The sequence below is a fragment of the Dasypus novemcinctus genome, chromosome 5 (genome assembly GCF_030445035.2).
Source record: "Dasypus novemcinctus isolate mDasNov1 chromosome 5, mDasNov1.1.hap2, whole genome shotgun sequence".
Lineage (NCBI taxonomy): Eukaryota > Metazoa > Chordata > Mammalia > Cingulata > Dasypodidae > Dasypus > Dasypus novemcinctus.
Genome location: NC_080677.1, coordinates 53777516 through 53798047, shown reverse-complemented (window position 1 = coordinate 53798047; position 20532 = coordinate 53777516). Strand labels below are relative to the sequence as shown.

General features: G+C 38.4%; 1 protein-coding gene across 4 annotated transcripts in view; it reads right to left on the bottom strand.

Moving 5' to 3' along the window:
* The window catches only part of COL28A1 (collagen type XXVIII alpha 1 chain), a 233162-nt gene that overhangs the window by 69659 nt on the left and 142971 nt on the right, over positions 1-20532 (bottom strand). For all 4 annotated transcript variants that reach the window (XM_071215161.1, XM_071215162.1, XM_071215160.1 and 1 more), the window contains 5 exons: positions 18525-18596; positions 14789-14857; positions 14080-14148; positions 10550-10618; positions 10329-10397 (listed from right to left, as the gene is read on the bottom strand). In XM_071215161.1, the coding sequence (XP_071071262.1) occupies positions 10329-10397; positions 10550-10618; positions 14080-14148; positions 14789-14857; positions 18525-18596 (348 nt within the window). The remainder of the gene's footprint in view (positions 1-10328; positions 10398-10549; positions 10619-14079; positions 14149-14788; positions 14858-18524; positions 18597-20532) is intronic.

Here is a 20532-nt window from a genome sequence, read left to right as displayed (position 1 = left end):
ACAGATTTGGGTTTACTTTAGATCAAGCTTGTCAGTGCTCTTCATTTTCTCCTTAATATTCTCTTTTATTCACTTCCCCCAAACCTTCACCATTTAGGACTGTCTGAAAGCTAAGTGCAGTAGAAGAGCTGATCCTGCAGACATCTTTTTGTCTTTTCCATTTCTGAGCCTTGGCCCATGAGCTTTAAGGGTGTGATCCCATGTCAGCTGTGATATTGACCTCAACCAAGTCATCCATCATTCTTCTTATAGTTGTTGACATATGACCATATTTTGTCTGTCAAAACAATCTACGTATCTTTCAATCTATGTGAATGGAATCTAATACATATTCTTGTTAATCTGATAGATTTTAAATCAAATCTTATCTACACATTTTTTGCAGATATTAGAGTTGGTCTACCACGTAGTGTTAGGATTGTTTCAGTGTATCTGCACCATACCTTCAATACTTGGGACTATTAGACACTACACTTAGCTGTGTGAATCCAGAGATAGGGTCTGTCCACCAGTATAGGGGCACTGAAAAAGCATCACACTTTTTGTTTTTCCATGGGCCATGTGTCCATGCCAGGCCGCCACACCTGTTGAATAGGAACAAGAGGCCTGAGGCCAGGACTCACTTCGCCACCCAGTAACACCAGTTCTACCATAAAGTAGAACCATCAACACATAAGAAGAAGTGCTCTTACACATGGTATGCAGTTTTACTGGCATTGGACAGAGCAACATTCACACATATAGATAGTTGCTTAGCTGGACCTAGATTCCCGCACAGGAGCTGAGGGTTGTTGAAGCCTGCAGAGGGAGCTCTTGCACTAGGAGACAACTAACAGGACTGAAGCAAATTCTAGTGGCCATTTTTACCTACATCTATTTCCTAAAATCGCACACAACCTAAGCCCTACCCCTACCTCCAGCCCCCACTCTTTCAAAACAGAATAGCTATTTAAATTGCCTACTGTTTCCTCCTGGCCCATAAAGGGAATTCTAGACAGGAAATACTCCTTTGAATTTCATGGGAAATGGCCAAGTTTAGGTCTATCAGCAGAACTTGTACATGTGAACTTAACAAATGATGCAGTGAAGGTTTTACTTAAGACCATACTCTTGCAAAGTAGCTCATTTTAACCCCTTTACAAACATACATAATATTATAATGGACCTAGTAATCATTCATTGAACTTTTCACTTGAAAAAAGAAAAATGAGAGGGCATTCACACTATCACATTCATTAATTTTCTTATTAGTAAATCTTTGCTTTGGCTCATGTTAAAACCATTACAATTAACAACATAAATAATAGCATTTGTTAAGTTTATTATGTGGCAGGAACTTTTCACATTCATTATCTTATTTGATCCTATCAACATCAAGTTACTCCATTTTATGGTTAAGGAAATTGCAGGGAGAGAGGATACATGACTTGTTAAAGGCCACCTAGCCTGAAGTAATTCAAACCCAGGTCTGACTCAGAGCCCACCTTGCATCTCGTTGTGGGACAGGACTACTTGTACGATATTAATGTCATGGATTTTCATCCAGCTGCCATTTAATAAAAGACAATGGCTGTGTGGCTCTGAAAGTCACTTACTTATGTTGAGTCAATCACACTCTTTCAAGGAGAAGAAGGCAAGCATCCTGGGTTATAAGAGTCCTCAGATTCCCACATGACCTGAACAAGTACCCAACTGTCTAAAGCTTCCCTTTTCACCTTTCTCCTTGCATTGCCATTCCTCAGTTTTGTGGTTTATTCCAGTGTTTTAATTGGTCTCATTCCAGAGCTACTACCTACACAAATTCTTAAACTCTCATTTCACCCATCCATCCTAAAATGTACTTGATTTGGCAGAGTAATGCATACCATTGTTGCCAGATTCCCTCTAGGTTCTTAGCTATGTCATAGAAAAGAATTTAAGAACATGTTGCTTTAGTTAGGCTAGTAGTTTATTAAGGAAATGAGACAAGAGAACAGAAATTGGAGAAAATAATGGATTATGGGTCCCAGGTATACTTGCAGGCTGGTGCTGGCAGAGAATAGAAAAAGGGTGATTTTGCCCCTGCACTTGCTTTTTATACCACTAATTGTTCCTCCCACTTGCTAATGTTCAGGGTAGGGGTTCCAGTTGTTTGCTGCTTTGATTGATTACTCCACCTGTCAATTTCCTCTCAGGGCCCCACCGATAAGGCCCCTTGAGAATACCCAGGGCTTTTCTCTGATCCCAGATGATCAAGGAAAATTCTCATGGGTTCTTCCAGAAGCTTCCTAGGGAGTGGGGAGGTCTTTCTCTCAGAGGATTTCCGGGTAGGATTCCAAGGCCATGTGTTTCACGGCCGTGGTTTTCTGCAAGGTCCCAGATTCATCTTTTTTTCCCCTCTCCCCTTCTCCCCCTCCCCCCCGCTCCCCAGCTGTCCGCTCTCTGTGTCCATTCACTGTGTGTTCTTCTGTGACTGTTTCTATCCTTATCAGCAGCACCAGGAATCTGTGTTTCTTTTTGTTGCATCATCTTGTTGTGTCAGCTCTCCGTGTGTGTGGCGCCATTCCTGGGCAGGCTGCACCTTCTTTCGCACTGGGCGGCTCTCCTTACAGAGCGTGCTCCTTGCGCATGGGGCTCCCCTACGTGGGGACACCCCTGCGTGGCAGGACACTCCTTGCGTACATCAGCACTGCGCGTGGGCCAGCTCCACACGGGTCAAGGAGGCCCAGGGTTTGAACCGTGGACCTCCCATGTGGTAGACAGACGCCCTTAACCACTGGGTCAAGTGCACTTCCCGAGATACATCTTTTTACTGCCTAAATTAGCCTGCCTCACCATAACTACTGCTACTACAATGCTTTTGTAGGTTAGAATTCATAAATATGTTTTATTCATATTATTTCACTTATTCCTCAGAATATTCTGTGAAGTAGGTACTATTATCCCAAATCACAGATGAAGACACTAAGGCTCATGAAGGCTCAGGGAGATTAAATGACTAGCTAAGGTCACACAGATAGTAAGTAGCAGAGGTTTCAAGGTGGAGTTATGAGAAAGAAGCAACCTATTACACTTTACACATTTACTAAGTTTAAATACAATATTTGAGCAAATAGTCCTCTAAAAGAAAATACAACACATTAGACTATCCCCTTCTCCCCACAAATCACACATGAGGCTTTAATCACAATCTCTCCCTTTGTTGGTGTCAATTAAGTACCTGCCACTCTTTGAGAGGACCATGGAAGCAGATTACAGTTGTTCTAGAAGTGATTTCATGCTTTTCTACTTTGGGTACAATAAAAAAACAAGTTGAATTCATTGTGGAAAGAATAAGCCTTTTATACTTTTTCCAAAGTATAGTACTCCAAAGATTCTACAAAGTGATGACACCAAGGAATGACTGACTTTTAGAATAAGGTAGAAGTCAAAGTGATGATCAGCAGCTGTTTAATGCTTCTTTATGGCTTTTAAATTAAGAATATAACTACTAAACCTCCAAATACCACAAACTTGGTCTAGTAACTCTTGTCTACTTCGCTTATGGTTGCCAGAATGTCAGTGGAAATTTTAAAGCCCTTATTCTAAGCTTATGGACTAACAACCCTTCCCAGATACTGATAATGTGTATTGATCATTGATTGGCCATTGCCAAATCACTCAGACACTCCTCACTGACACCCTTTAACATGAAAAGGGAGACAGTAATAATTAGCAGCATGATTACCAAGGGGATAAGGAAATGATCAAGAAGTGAAAAAAAAGATGAAGATGCTAGAAAACAAATTACTCCAATTACTATAACATTTCCTTTCAGGTGTTTTTCCAGCTATAAATTTCAAAATATTTGAAATACTTTCAATTCTTCAAATCAATTTATCTCCCAGAACTTTAATACTGACCTGCCAAAATAGCAGTATCTCATAGTCTGCGATAATTTAAAAATCAGCTTTACAACTTAGGGAGATTTGTTGTTGATCATTTCTTCCTTTTTCTCAAAATCACTTCATCAAAGATAAGTAATGACTCCCCTGTACCAAGAATATTTCATTGGAGAGTGAGAGTTTCTTCTTATCTGGAAAATAGAAACACTGAAAGTGCCCCTAAAGATGGGGAGAAAAGCAGGTTCTCTTGTGCTGATATTGAATGTAATTTTCCACTGGGGGAAATTTCCTCCAGTCTGCATGATTAGAAATACAAATGTGTTGATGGTTATGTGGGAGGTGAAAGTCAGAGGGATTTGGTGTGTGCATTCAAAGCTGAAGAGAAGGTATGTATGCACTTCTGGGAAGAGAAATGCAGAGCTAGAAAAACAGAAGAGGAGAGAGGAAAGCACCATTGAAAGTGATAGGACAGACGGGAGCCCCCCACTGATTTCAGAGATCATGCATAGAACTGAATTGGGGGGTAACCTTGAAAAGTCACCTAGTCAATTTTCCTGGTCTTGAACGTGACCTTTTGTGGAGCTTGAGAGTTTCAAACTTTATATGGGTCTGGCTTTAATTTGCCATGTTTTGAGCTAATTGTCCCACCTGAAGCAATTTTGCAGTTGTTTTATGGGGAGGTGAGTTTCTTCAACTCCACTTTGGAATGGCACACCCTTAACTTCATTATCGTTAAGTCCTGTGTCCTAGGCCCACCCTACTTGTCAGGCACTGTTCAAAATGGAGTTCCTTGTCCCGTCCATATCCACCAATGCAATCCCCAAATTCCTAATGAATCTCTGTGAATTGAGCCTCTGTTCCACCACTGCCTGTTGGTGGTGTGCACATATGTGAGCCATCGCAGAGAACAGAGGGGCGATTCAGATGCTGGGAACATTTCTAGAATAATGATACTCAGTGGAATTTCACACAGAATTTTAATTTATGACTATGGGCCATTTTTTGTCAAATAAAGCAAGTATTTACAATATTGAAACATATAAAGCTTTTGAGAAATGGTTAACTCTTTTGGGTTTGGGGTTCATGTTTCTCTTTAATGGTTACATTAAAATTTAAGTTTCTACACTGGGAAAACTAGGATGGAAAGAGAAACTGAATTTAACCATACTCTAAACCGTGCTGACAGCACTGGAGATTGAGCATCTGTGAATCAGGTCAAATCATTCATTCTGCTCTGATCTATTCATCCATTTAGTCATCCATTCATTCATTCATCCATATTCAGATCTCCTTATACACAAATACAAATCATATCAAAGACACATTGTAAAGGGGTCCTTGATTTCCTTATCTATATAAAAAGGATGTCATTCAAAATTCTACAATATTCTGGAAATTTTTGGGTAGTAGATAATAATTACAATAACATCAACAACACATCCAACAAGTCTTTTCTGCCCACAGACCTTATTTCAACTGCAGGTGGTTAAGAGGTCCCATGAGAGTCCATAAAGCCAGAACAGATTTCCTCTGTGCAAGCATTACCTGAACCCAGTTGGTCCAAGAATTTACAAAAAGCCTAAGGTTTTTCCTTCTATGAGCTAGCATGCTGAGAGGGCTGAGAGAGCTAAAGAGATGTGTAACAGGATGTACCTGCCCTTACGGAGCTCAGGAGAGCCCCCATGTATCTTCTCTGAGGCCAGGAAGGAACTCTCACCCTCAGGAGCACCAGGGAATCCGTCCCCTGGGTTATATGGCCTTATGCTCCTTTGGCAATGAAAATACAGGAGCAAAGAGCTATCGGCAGCTTCTCAAAGGGTGGTGAGATTTACATAATGATGTCCTCAAATCAGAAGGGGTCCTCCTAGTCTCTAGAGAGCTCAGTGAAGAAACGCAGGCAGTGTTAGGCAGGGTCCTTGAGCTTGCCTTACTCATCAACAAACTGAAAATCTGGGTCTAGGAGTCAGGGTGTTAAACGAGCCCTTGCCATTTAGCAAGAGTCTAAATTGTCAGTTCTATTTCCCAGCATGTCTGAAAAGTGGCTTTTAAAATTATATCTGCTACCTCCTTGGAAGTTGTAGTTTTTACAAGAATTTTAGAGAACTCTCAGAAGTCCTTATTGAAATTAGAATTAAATTCAAGGTAACTGTATATAGAAGGACTATAATATCATATGGAATTTTTCTCCATTTGGAAAAAAGCTGTCAAATACCACAAGGGTGCTAGATGTCAGGAACTACTTTTTATATGTTTTGAATCATAGGTGCTTTGATTCTAATGTCTTTGTCATATGCTAAACACATGTGACTTTAACTAAATATCACAAAACCCACCATAAATTAATAGTCAACCTTAATGGTTTCCTCATTTCAAAACACATTCATTCTGCAAGTTAATGCCCTAAGGCCAAGATCTGAAGTGACTACACAGAGTTTAAATGAAAAACATATCAGTGTGTGTATGTGTGTGTGTGTATATATATATATATAAATAGCACACACACACACTCCCACATAGCCCCACATACTTAGTATTTGTCTGCAATTTAACTCAAAATGGAAGTGGAGGAATTTTGCACACATTTGGGTCTTGTGTCTTTGCTACCATTGCCAACTTTCAGTATTTTGGGTCTCACTTTCTCTTTACCAAGCCACAAGAACAAAGTTACCTGGAGCTAGAGTTTACAAAGTCTTTCCCATGATTTGCCAGTTTTTGTCTGTGTGTGTGTGGTTAAAAGTATTCCCAAGAAAAAAGTTCACATAGAGACTTTAAGGCTTCTACAAAGGAGAGGATTTTGAAAGTTATTTAAAAGCTAGTATTTGCTTTTAGAATTTCTTTTACTTTCAAGTTTATGGTTCAAGTTCCTTTGATTCAAGAAGACCAGCTCATACTCCTGCCATTTCTTTCGGGAACAGGAGATATCCTAGATAACATGCGTTCACAGCACCCACACAAAGAGAAAAGAGACTAATGCAAAGAAAGAAAAGGCATCTGAGAGAGAGGTGGGTGCAACTGTACAGTACTGCTGCACAGTACCTGAGCTAACAAAGATTATGAGTTTCACTTACCACCTCTTCTGGCAACATATTGGCTACTTAAAAAAAAAAAGGCAGGATATGATTTTGCAAGGAACACCCTTTTTCTTGATATGTTTCCCTAAAATGAATATGAAAGCAAATACAAAGGACTATTGGAAAAAAGTAGTACATGAAATCATTTAGTAAATTTTGTAGTATGTATCTTTAAAAATCTGAGTGGTAAGAAGGAAGAAATTGAAAAATATTCTTTATCTGTGCCTAAATATCTTTTTTATTATTGCTAATGCAAAGTGGTAAAACAATCGTATAATATTTATTTACATTACATATATCTGAAAATCTACATTGGTAAAAACACAAGTTTAAAGTTTTTACCAATGTTTCACTCAAAGCAGAAAATACCGAGGTTTATGTACTGAGCGTCTATATTTTAATTTTAACATTTTTTACAGATACTATACCTTAAACAAAAAACAAGACTTTACTATGCAAATTCAGTATGGTTTACATGACTCGATGGAGGCATAGTAGAGGATCTGATCAGTTCTGAGTCAGACCAACCCTGCACCTTGATAAAAGCACCTCAGATTTGTTTCCTCTTTAGTTCCACGGCATCTTCTGATGCGGCCTTTCACTCAACTCTTAAAATTATCCCAAGACACAGACACAGCCAGTATTAACACCTCTTTTTAGTGATGATATTTAGTACAATGGATCCTCAATCTTTTCATCTCAAGGAAGAGGGCAAAAGGGTACCTGCCCTGGGGCAGGAGCAGTTTCAACGTGTCATCCCTCCCAAGGGCAGTGACAGAGACCAAAGAATCAAGATAAGAAGCTGGCAAAGAGCACATAAACATCTCTCTCTAATGACCTGGAAGCATTGGAGAAAACAAGGATTTAGATCCATTTCTAAGGAAAAGTTCTCTCTTTAAGAGAATATTGATCATTTAATTATTATCCATTCATTCAACAGATGTTTGGAGTTTCTGTTGGGTGCCAGGAATTCAGCAGTGAACCAGACAGAAAAAAAAAAAAAAACCTGCCTTCAGGAAAACTTACACTCTAGTAGAATAGGCAGAGTAAGAACTAAGCAAGATGATTTCAGAAAGTGATACATGCAAGATAGGGTATATACAGGGTGAAGTGACAGTGGTGGGAGAAGGAGGATTGTTTTCTGAATGAGTGGTCAGGGAGGTGAGATTTGCGCTGAAGCCTTAAGAATGAGCCAATCTGGCAAGCCAAAGTCCTAAAATAGAAGTGAGCTGGAAAAGTGGAGGCCTGGGTGGCTGGAGGAGGCAGCCAGGGAAAGAGGGGCAGGAGCTGAGGTTAGGTCTTCAAGAGCCTTGTCACTATGGAAACTGGTGACGTTTATTCTAAGTGCAAAGAGAAGCCACCAGAACAGAATGATTTTAAGGTGGACAGGGAGATGATCTGATTTATGGTTTTAAAAGACCACTCTGTCTGCTAGGTTATAGGATAGCAAAAGTAGAAAAAGGAAGACCAGGAAAAAGGGTATTTTAATAGCCCAGGCAAGAAATGATGGTGATGTGCACAGTTGGAAGCAGAAGGACAGAAGGAGCCAAAGTCAAGATACATCTTGAATGGAGTTGAAGAAGGACAACCACCACACCATGGAGCCTAGAGTGATTACAACTGAAAATGGGAGGATTGCATCCAGCATCCATGTGGAATCTGAGCCTCCTCTTGACATAGAGGTGCAATGGACACAACCAATCCAATGTCCACATAGAAGAGGTGGTATTGGATTGGGAAAAGTGGACATGGTGGACGATGGGTATGGGGAAAGGCAGGAAGAGATGAGAGGTGGAGGCGTCTTTGGGACATGGAGCTGCCCTGGATGGTGCTTCAGAGGTAATCACCGGACATTGTAAATCCTCACAGGGCCCACTGGATGGAATGGAGGAGAGTATGGGCCATGATGTGGACCATTGACTATGAGGTGCAGAGGTACCCAAAGATGTACTTACCAAATCCAATGGATGTGTCATGATGATGGGAACGAGTGTTGTTGGGGGGGGAGAGGGGGGGTGGGGGGTGGGGCTGAATGGGACCTCACATATATATTTTTAATGTAATATTATTACAAAGTCAATTAAAAAAAAAAAAAAAGATACATCTTGAAGGTAGAACTGATAGAATTTACTGAAGGATTAAACCTAGAGGGAGGAAAAGGAAGGGACGGTTCCAAGGAAGACTTTTAGGTTTTCTGGTTTGAGCGAGGGGAGGTGAGTGTGCCCTTTACAGGCTTAGGGAGTGCAGGGACCAAGGGCTCTATTTTGGATATATCCAAAGGTAAGAAACTAGATATGTGAGTTGGGGTTTAGGGGAAAGAAAAGTCAGGTCAGAAGATAGAAATGTGGAATCCAATGTGATTGTGGCTGAAACGAGTATTCTGGGCAGGTTAATGTTAGTTGGAGGACAGCTGGAAGATAATACAGGGAATGTATAATAGTGACTATGGCTGTAGACAAGGGTTATGATTATAACATAAATACAGGAATGTTCTTCCACTACAAGGTGTTAAGAATGTGGATGATACGTGGGAAAAATATATAATAACTAATGTAACATAAAGACTATATTAACAAGATTGTAATGTTTTTATAGCAAAAGCAAAGAAGGTAGTATATTAATGCTAAAGGTAAAAAAAAAGAATATGGAGTCTGGTTTTGTGAGATATGAATATGATTAAGCATTTTTTCTCTTCCTCGTTTTTTTTTCATTAACAAGGAGACCTTGACTATGTCATTTAACTAATTTGTGTTCATCTGTGTATTTTTCTGAATACTTGAGGAACAACTGAGGTTGCTGTTGGGATTAAATGAGATAAAGGTACCTGAACAGGGGAGCAGGTGTAGCTCAATGGGTTGAGCACCTGCTTCCCATTTACAAGGTCCTGGGTTCAATCCCCAGTACCTAAAAATAAAGAGTGCCTGAACAGAATTTTTTAGGAGTAATACTTCCCTAACTTCTTGAGTTACCTTTTGCATGTTGTTTTATTTTTTCAATTTGAAATAAAGTTTGAACATTAAAAAAAAGAAATGTGGAAGCTACCAGAATATGGTAGTAGTTAAAGCCAGGGGACTGGATGAGCACTAGGGAAAGAGTGTGAATAGAAGAGAGAGGAGGGCTCAGAACGGAACTTGGATCTCGCTAGAGAAGAGGAAGCAGCAAAGAAGCAGGAGAGCTGTTGCTAGAAGAAGTAGAAGAAAAGCCACAAAGGGAATCTAAATGCTGAAATTATTGCAAATTCCCCAGGAGGTCCATTAGGAGGATAAATAACCCTATCAATTGTTTCAGACCCTCTACTTTTGTACCTTTTCTGATGAAAAATTTCACCTCTATTAGAGTCATTTACCTAGGTACAATTTTAGAAGCTAGTATGTTGTCTACTTTAAAATCTTACCTTTGCTCCAGTGTCTCCCACTCCACGTAAACCCATTGGTCCAGGGGGTCCTGGCAATCCACGAGGTCCCTAAGACGGCAAAATAAAGGAGGAGGTGAGCATCTGTGTTGTATGAAAAGTCACCAGGAAAGAAAGGGAGAGGAGAAGGTAATGGGAAGGGAAGAGGAGGAGAGGAGGGGAGGGGAGGGGATGGGAGGGAGAAAATCAATGCCCACACTTACAGTCACACCTGGATAACCATCGCCTTTGATTCCTGGGGCACCCACTGGTCCCTGCGGGCCTTGGGCACCCTGGATAAATTCCAACACCAGGTGATATTGTGAGACTAAACTATGAAACATCAGGCAAAACTTAAGCACAACAACTCAATATACCAAAGGTGAATTAGGTAACTGCAAAGGAATGATTTTAAAAATTTTTAGAGGAAATCCTACCATATAGGGTACTCATTACCTCTTCCTAAGTCTTATCTATTTCAGTACAATGGGGCATATAGAATGAATGTAAAGAATATATTTGGACCAATACAAAGTCTTCTATAGGAAACATACTTCACAGGGATTAGAAAATGGCTTATTGCTAATGTTTTAATTTTTAAAGTCACAAATTTTTAGTGCATCTAAATCAGGGAGAAATATAAAAATGAGAATATTTAGTGAGCATAGGTGTGAAAGGAAGACCAGCAACAAATATATAGCAATTTTTAAATTTACTGTGGAATAAGAAAACTGTCTGCTACCAATTGTTACAGTAAATTTATTGTCTTCATCCAATTATGTGAGGAGTAAATAAGCCCAAATAAAAATAATAGCATTAATTATGAAGAGATAGAATGTTGAGTGTTTGTGGTTTATATCTTGGAACCTAGATACAGTTAGAAATATTGCTTTCCAGTGATAACCTTAGATATCAAAAACTTTTCAGAGCAATCTTTAGCCTGTTAGATAGAGGGTAAAAAAGTGATTATTGTCCCATTGGACAACAGTTTTCTGACGTGTGTAACACTGCTCCCAATGGAAATCAAAGAAATTGCTTGCTAAAGGAAAATGGAGAAAACGGAAGGAAAAAATGAGGAAGACACTTTTAGGAAATATTTCCTAAACGTAAGTGTAATATTCCATTCTGTTACTGTGATAACTTTCACAAAGACCCTTGCCAAAGTACATTGCTTATTTTGGTAAAGAGCTGCTCACATTTTTAAATATTTATAGTTTTTTCACATTAGAATAAACTCTAATAACCATCAGACCTTAGTGTTCTGAGGTTGGAAAAGGGAGCAGGACTTCTGGTACTTTCCTTACATGCAAGTAAGTACTAAGATCAAACTTCCATTATTATTCCAAGCCAAAAAGTTGCCCAAAATCCAGCTCCCAATTCTACTCCAATGAATGAATGACTGTTTAAACCAAAGACTCCATAGCCTTGGAGCAATAAAATAGTTAAAATTATTTTGAAAACCATAAATGCAACAGCTGTTTTTCCCTATTAAACCTAAAAGTCTGGCATTTTGTGGTCACTCATCTTAAGAATGATCATCTTCAGAAAACATGTGGTCACTTGTAAAAATTAAAGCAATATTTATTATAAAAAAAAACCTAAGATGATTTCTTAAAGTGTGACAAGAGTGAGAGAAGACCTTCTAGAAAGGCAAATTTTGGTATATTCCCAACTACAGGGAACTGGCAACTTCTCAGAAGCACTCTTATGCTATTCCAACTAAATTTACGACTAAAACTCTAAACATTCACTATGGAACTCATCCCCAAATATGATACCCATTTCTCTCCATTCCTACACAAGGAAAGGGCCAAGGAAAAAACAAAAACAAACAAACAAAAACCAAAGCGTAACTGCTCTCTTGTTATGCTGAAAGAAAAAGGCAATTGGAATCCAAATTCATTTTTCAGTTTTTATTTTGAAGTTCCAAGCCTTTAACATATTATCAGCAGCTGTTCCTCTTTAAACTCCAGCGTCCATGGTGGGGGGTGGGGGTTAGGGGATGAGGAATACTGGGGTGTGTGGGGGTCAGGGGTGGGAATGTGGGGTGGGGGGGATCAGTACACTCACAGGAAAACATGTTTTTCCCAGAGATCTTCATCCTCTCTCCTGCAAAATTTTTAGCTAGCCTGTTACTTCTAATGTTAACAGAAAATATCAGGGGACAGGGGTAAGTGAATTGTTCTCTCAGATTTTTGTTTTGGCTTCCTCACAATATTTTTATAGATGGAATTTTGCCATTGGGTATTTCTCGACTAAATTCATTTGAAGTAGCTCATTCAACAGAAAATGGGGTAAAAATCTTAATTTGGTGTTTTGAAATGCACTTTGGGGAGGGGGGATGCCTGGTAAGTTTCCCAAAATAGTACATGAAATTGAATTAATGCATCACAATTTCCATCAGTCATTCAAAGGGGTATAGACCCTTCAAAAATTTAAGAACCATTGAATTACAGAAGAATGGCAGAAAGAGCCCAAAGGATCAGGAAAATGCTCAGCATGAAGGGGAAAATAACTATAAATATCATCACCAACAACACCCAGTAATGATCAAGGGGAAACAGGCAGGTCTTATAAACTCTAGTAGCACATGGAATTGATTTATTCCTATTGTAAAGAACAGTATAAGTAGGCAGGGATAACTATAAGTCATAGAATTGTGAGTACACAAATTCAGGAAGTTATTAAACAATATGAAATTATCATCTCTAGTTTTTGCATTAGGAAATTTGGAATTTTCTCCTTGAATCATCTATGTAACCTGGATTCCCACAGAGAGTTCTCTACAAAGCTTGGGTTCCCATGTGCCTCATGGTCCAGAGAGTAAGGAGACCAACTCATCCCAGTTTTAGGCCTCAAAGTCCCAGGTCCGGGGAATCTGCTCAGTCCCAGACAATCCAAGACAGATGTCACCCTAGGGGGGGCGGATTGTTAAAGTAATCAAGAGCAGTGGAGGCTCAGGATCCTCCCTGCCCCTTCGACAAGAACCACTCCAACTTCCATCAGTTTTATATAATAGGCTTTGCATTATATTGTATTTAAAAGATGGCTCCAAGTTTGAAAATCTCTGTTGAAATTTCCTGAGCCCTTTCATCTAGAAAAGACAATTTGATAGGAAAGCACATTAGCCAGCTCCAAAGCTACATAAAAACATGCTGTCAATCTAATAGGTGCTGATTATGGGTCCATCAAGCCTGTTCTCATAAACAGACATGTGCTTTTGCCACCTAGGAAAGTTAAATTTTGCCGTGATGCTGGGCTTTGTGTGAAAAGAGAAATGGTGTTTCATTGCCATTGAAAAATAGACATGGTTACTTAACACTACTTTCTCCGATAATTGTTTGCATTTTCATTAAAAATAACTCTGAAGGATGGATAATCAAAGCAGGAGAAATTTGATTCAATAAAGTTTCCAAACCCAAACTTTTGGGACAATATTTTGTGTTGTTTTGCATAGAAAAGTGAATGAAAGGGGCTAGAGGCCATAGAATCCCTTGTATCACAGACATTGCAAAAAGAACATTTTCAAACTATCATTTAATCAACAGAATTTTAACTGCAAAAGTTACTGACCCCACATTTATGAAAAATAAACACTCTGCTTGATTTTTTAGAAAAGATAATATCTGTATTCTTATATTTGAGTTCGTCAATATAAAAACTTTGCAAGTAGACTATCAATTTATTAGGCATTAAATCTATACTCACTTCTCTCACATACAGAAAAAAGAAAAAGAACATGAATAAAGTGTACCTTTGGTCCTCGAATAGCAAGTCCAGGTTCTCCTTTAGGTCCAGGCACCCCAGGTCCTCCTCTATCTCCCTGTACATTTCAAATAACATTCACAGTTTCAGGCTATAGGTTACATGAGAAACCATAAAAGCACGGGGCATAAAAGAAATTGGCCAATTTGTAAAGAGCTTGATCTATTAGTCTCACAACTTGAGACAGCAGATTCTTCTAATATATTCAAGATGAATTTAAAATCCTAAACAAATAAAACCTGTCAGTAAAGACTGCTACAGCTGTTTCTAGAAAGTCCACTGAAATAATAGGTGGCTCTCCAGACTCAAATATTTAGCCTTATGTAGAATGGCAGGGAATGCTCTATAAATCTGAGTACATTTATTTTCTGCCAGACTTTCTGATTATGAATAATAGCAGAATTTTCTAAATAAGAACAATAAATTCACCTGCATTGGGACCTAGAATTGGGGGGAGGTAGTGCAGGGTGATGAACAGCACTCGCCCAGGAGCATAAGTCCTGGGTTCTAGTCCTGATTCTGCCACTGCCCTTTAGTTTACTTATCTGTAAAATACCAGGGTTGAATTAAATAATTCCTTGGGGCTCTTCCAAAACTAAAATTCCAGTTCCTTCGTATGAAAGGTATATTTTTCTTCTCCAAATTCCAAATTTCTTTTCATACAAGTAAAAGAAAAATTTATTTCTAAGAAAATATACCTTTGCCCCAAGTGGTCCAGGAATTGATGCTCCAGGTATTCCAATAGGTCCAATAATGCCCTGCTCACCCTACAAAAAGGACAAAACACTCATACATTTCAAACAGAGAGATCATATATGGGGGACTATATTAGGAAAGCCATAGAAATGTCTTTGCAGCATTTTAAATTGATGTCACAACCTTTATCCATTTCAAAGACCAATGAGAAAATACTTGAACATCTTTGTCAAACCACAGATTTCAGAGACTTTAAATAAATGCGTTCAATTAATTCCCAAATATTAGGAAATTTTTATCTCTTGTGCATTCTTTTACTAGCTAAGAAAAATTATGAAATTTGTTGTTGTTGTTTAATTCAAACAAATCTTCCATGTAAGTTTTTGGATAATGGTAGGTAGTAATGTTCAACCTCTACCTTGTAGTTCATAATTCTTTACTGTTTTGTTTTAATGGCTCATCCTATGTCAGTCTCCCATTATATTCTGACATCCTTAAATTTTTTTTAGAAATAGAGAGTCTATGGTAAAAATGAAATTTTGAAGAGAAAAATTAAAACATTTCTCATTTTTAAAAAATCTGTTATAGGTCTATACCCCAAAAAGATATGTTGAAGTTCTAACCCCTGTTACCTAAAAATATGCCTTATTTGGACATGTAACCAAATTTGGATGAGGTCATGTTGGATCAGGGCAGGCCTTAAATCCAATGACTGGTGTCATCACAAGGAAAGGAAGATGTGGAGGCAGAGAGACAAGGGGGGGTGGCCACAGGGGAGAAGGCCGTGTAAAAATGGGGCAGAGATTAAAGTGATGCTGCCGCAAGCCGAGGAACATCTGGGGCCGCCGGAGGCTCTACGAGGCAGGGAAGGGTTGTTCCCTAGAGCCTTCAGAGGAGGCACGGCCCTCTCGACACATTGAGGTTGACTTCTGCCCTCCAGACACGTGAGGGAAAACATTTCTGTTGTTTTAAGCCACCTGCTTGTGGTACTTTGTTACAGCAGCTCTAGGAAACAATATTGAGTCTCAATAAAATCAGTCTGTCCTACCTGGATCTAGACCAGTAATTTGCACATTTTAGGGAGTAGAGGAATCATTACAGGAGTTTGGTATAATGCAGAGTCCTGGGTTTTAGCTCCAGAGATTCTGATTCAGTATCTCTAGGGGCTGGGGAGGAATATAAATTTTTTATGCAGCTCCCCTGGTGATTCTTATGTAGACAGCAGGACCACACTTTGAAAAGCACTATTCCAAAGCAATTATCATCAAAACGGGATACACACACCCCATGAGGTACTCAAAGTAAGGCTATTAGATATTAGAAGAAAATCTTAGGACTTCTCTATATATTTTATCACATCCTTTGAACTTTTAATTATTTATGTAAATTCTATAACATATTTGTGTAAGAGCATAGGCATGAAAACTACAATTAGAAATAAAGAAGCAGACAAATGTATATTAGAGCATGGCTAAATGTTTTTGCTTTTTTTTTTTTTTTACAGATAGGGGTTTGCTGTCAAAGGAGTTTGAAAATTACTGCTCTAGAGTTAAGGTCAGCAAATTACTACCTGGAGGCCAAATTTGGCCTGCCACCTGGTTTTGTACAGCCTGTGGACTAAGAACGGTTTTTATATTTTTAAACGGTTAAATATCCTCTATTTTGTCTCTTGGCTTCTAAACAATACCTTGAATTTTAAAATATTGACCAGCTGGCCCTTTACCAAAAAAAAATTAGTTGGCCCCTGCTCTAGAAAATGAATTATTTCTAGGCTATGTTTGAACTTGACCCTCTGGGATCACAGATGGCTGACTAATTCCACCTCTGCCTAACACAGGACCGCTGAAAAACTCAGTAGTATGACCTACCATTTCATGTGTCTGCCTGCGTCCTCTGGGAGGGATTTCTTCAACAAGATTCACCCCTAATGACCGGTAATGACCCATGAATGTTGCCAGAGCCATGCCCATCTTCACACCCACGGCCCCCGCCATGCTGATTACCCAATATGGCCCTCAGATGGCTCACCCAGCCTATGGAGCCCCATTCATGCCAAGACATGCATATGCCAGTCCTTAAATCCAAACCTGTAAGGCAATGACCCATGATGCAGCCAGGATCCTGGCAACAGAATTAACCATCCTATTCCATCTCATGGCAAAGGAACAAAACACTAACCTGTGAAAATTCTTCATGAAAACCAGGGGTTAAGCAAAATTATGGTTTGAGATGTAATCTGTCCTACTTATAGTTTTAAAAGGAAGCCAGTTGCTTTTTTTAAAAAATTGCTTTAAAATATAAAAAGTATTATAAAAAAGTATACAATTTTCTTATAGACCCTGTATTGAGGTGTGGTTGTGCTTTAAAATATGGCAATTCTTCATTTAGCCAGCTTTATTTCAAAATACAGAATAATATTTATTTTGAATACTAAAGACATAAAGAATTACCACTGAATGAGAACTAATACAATAAATTTCTTATGTAGCAACATTTTTCATAATGTTCTCTTTGCATTACCTGAGTCAGAGGACACTTATTTTAAAATGCAGATTCCTGGGACCTCTCCCACCCCAGACCCCTACTGAATAAAGATCTCTGGGAATGGGGCCAAGAAATCTGGATGTTCAACAAGCTCCCCAGCTGATACGAATAGACTGAAGTTTAAGAGTCACTTGACCAAGGTGATGCTTTATTTGAACCTGCTCTTATCTTCCATGTACTATTTTTAAAATATGTTCTTTAATAATCTGACCTTAAACATATACCTTGTCTCTTTCTTCACAGCAACTTTCTAAAGGCACAAACCCTCTTAGGTTTGTAGTTTCTGTTTCCTAACATCTCCAAATAACCTCAATACTCTCTCCTGCTAAATCAGGACAATACTTAACTACTCGCCAGTAATTAAGTTCTTGACAGTTTATCAGGACATATATGCCCTACTTTCCATTTCACAGTACTGATTTTTTCTTTCTGAACACGTCCAGGTATTGAACACTTACTATGTGCCAGAAACTGTGTTAAGTGCTATATTAACTCTTACAGTCTTCACAACAAGTATGCGAATTAGGTAACAGCATTATCTTCTTTTTGTAATCGAAGTGACAGGCTCCAAGAGCTTCAGGGTAAAACAGAACAACTTCTAAATAGTTAGTAATCAAGAGGATTGGCATACAGTTTCTCTCTCTCTCTCTCTCTCTTTTTTTAGTTAGGCCAGTAATTTATTCAGGCAGGGAGGGACGAGAAATGGTAGAAAATAACAGATCATGGGTCCAGGTGAAGAGGAAGGGGATGAAAAGTGATAAAGCAGGCAGATTTACAGACTGCAATTTCCCATTATAGATTATAAATGCCCAGGTTTTACTTGTGTGGCCATCGTGGCAAAGGACAAACAGCAAGAGGAGGTGCAGAGGGCAGGAACAGGGGTCCAAAGGCCAGAGCGAGCAAGTTCACACCTTGTGCCTGCTTTTTGAACTTTTAATTATTCCACCCCTTTGCTCTCTTATATCCATAAATATTACTATGAAAGTTACAAAGTTTGTGCATTCTCTTTATTCCATTCTATTACTGTCTGGGGATAGTATGTTTTCTAAGGGCTTTTTTATTTCAGGTTCTTGTGCTTTATATTTGTTGGGAAAGAAAGAGAGAATCAGATTTTCAGTGGAAATCTGATATTCTATTAAAACCAGACACAATTACAATATCTGCAAATCATAAATGAGAATATAACAAACATACCTTTGGCCCTTCAGGCCCTGGAAATCCTCTCTGTCCTTGATTTCCTTTGCTCCCTTTTTGTCCTTCATCACCCTGACAAAATAGTTATAAAATATACAAGTTGTATTAACTGACCCTCCCCAACCGAATAACAACCAGTATCAAAGTCAGATTCTCAGCTAACGTCAGTTGTTAAGTGAAGAGCACCAAGCACATCTCACTGGTACAGTGTTAGTCAGTGTTGTTGAGCAGACTGGATGACTTCAGAATTGCTCAGGCTCATGTCTCTGGCCTCCCCATTTATTAAACATGATTTTACTTTTTTTTTTTATTATCTAAATTCAGTATTTTTCTTTTGGGAACTTCTTTTTTCATCCTGGATCTATTAACAGATAGTTCTGAGATATTCACTATTTCAGAAAAGAGCTATTGTACACTTTTTCATGCTGTTTTTCAGCTTTCATGTTATTTCAGTGTTAAAACATAAAATAAGACATTTTCCAAATCCAGCCTCATTTCTTCCTCTGTAGGGAGGCTACTTCTCTCTCCCAAAGTGGGCCAATAAAATTCTATGGATAGAAAGCTCGAGCATTAACCTGGGGCAAAGCTGGAAACTGCCTACAGGCTATTCTCCAACATGGCTGTGTATAGCAATACTCTCTCAAAAAAAGAATTAATCTTGTTACGGTCACACAAAAGCTTCAGAGCATTACAAAAACTAACCTTAACTAGGGTCATCTGCAAGTCACCATTTCCAGCTATGAGCCCAGCTCAACAAAGAAGTAATAATTTAGGGCTACCAGCTACAGAGTTTCCATCTCTACGGAAATGTAATTAACTTCTCATGGTCCATGCTAATAAAGAGTAGTAGTGACATAGATTATTTTTTTAAAAAACAGCAAACAGTTGAATGTCCAAATACCACTTATTTTATCATTTTTTAATATAGGCAAAACCTAATCACAATGGTTTATTTTCTTCCATTCACTATCAAATTTAATACATTGACCTAAGACACCCCAGAACACAACAGGAACTCAAATAGATGTAAGAAAGTGCCAACACTGAACCGTGGTTTATCTGGGTCTTGTGGCGTATACCTGCCACTCTTATCCAACAGCCTTCCATAAGCCACAAATTACCTGAAACCTACAAATCCAGGGGCTTCGCTTGCTAATGCATCTTCTCCTTGCTCTATAGGTACCATTTGACACCATCCATTACCTTCATCTTGAACCCCTTTCTCCTTGGTTTTCCTGATATGGTACTATTCTGTTTATCTTCATGCTCTTCTGAATGCTCCTTCTCTGGCTATCTCAGCTCTCTATCAGAGATACCATTCCTTCTTAGTTCTTCAATTATTAATGCCAACTATCTAATTTTCTCAAAGTATTATTCTAGAAAATACTAGTTTCTAAAAGTATATTTCACATGATGTTAGAAAGGTGTTCTTTGCCCCCTACCCCCTCCAAAAAGGACCCCATGGTATACTGGTAAGCCAATAAATAAATATGCTTAAAATTCTGTAAATATATTTAAATGTCATATTCTCATTTTTAAGATAAGGACTTAATTTTAGCCAACGTTTTCACAAGATATGGACTCCTTATGCTATTAATTATTATTTTAATAAAATTGTATATTGAACATAAATGAGTACACAGACTTAATTTTTACTTTACTCATATAATAAACCAGAATCTTTATATGGTCACTGATTACTATCTGTAACAATTACAGGTATTTGTCAACTTAGAGGCTGTAAGTTATGGATTATGTCACTGTCGGTCTTATTGATGAATCTGGATTTTCTCATCTTGACATACAAAGACGTTTTTTACCTAGCATTACTACAGTGTGTAAAATAACTTTACACCACATTGTGGAAGTGAAATTGCTATTTAAAAGTGGAATATTTCTTCTTATTGTGTGGGATTCCATAAATATTAGAACAAATTTATGGACTGTCAAGTCTCAATAATGTATCTCAAGGTTTCTTTTTCCTTCCTATATATCTTTTCTTAAATAT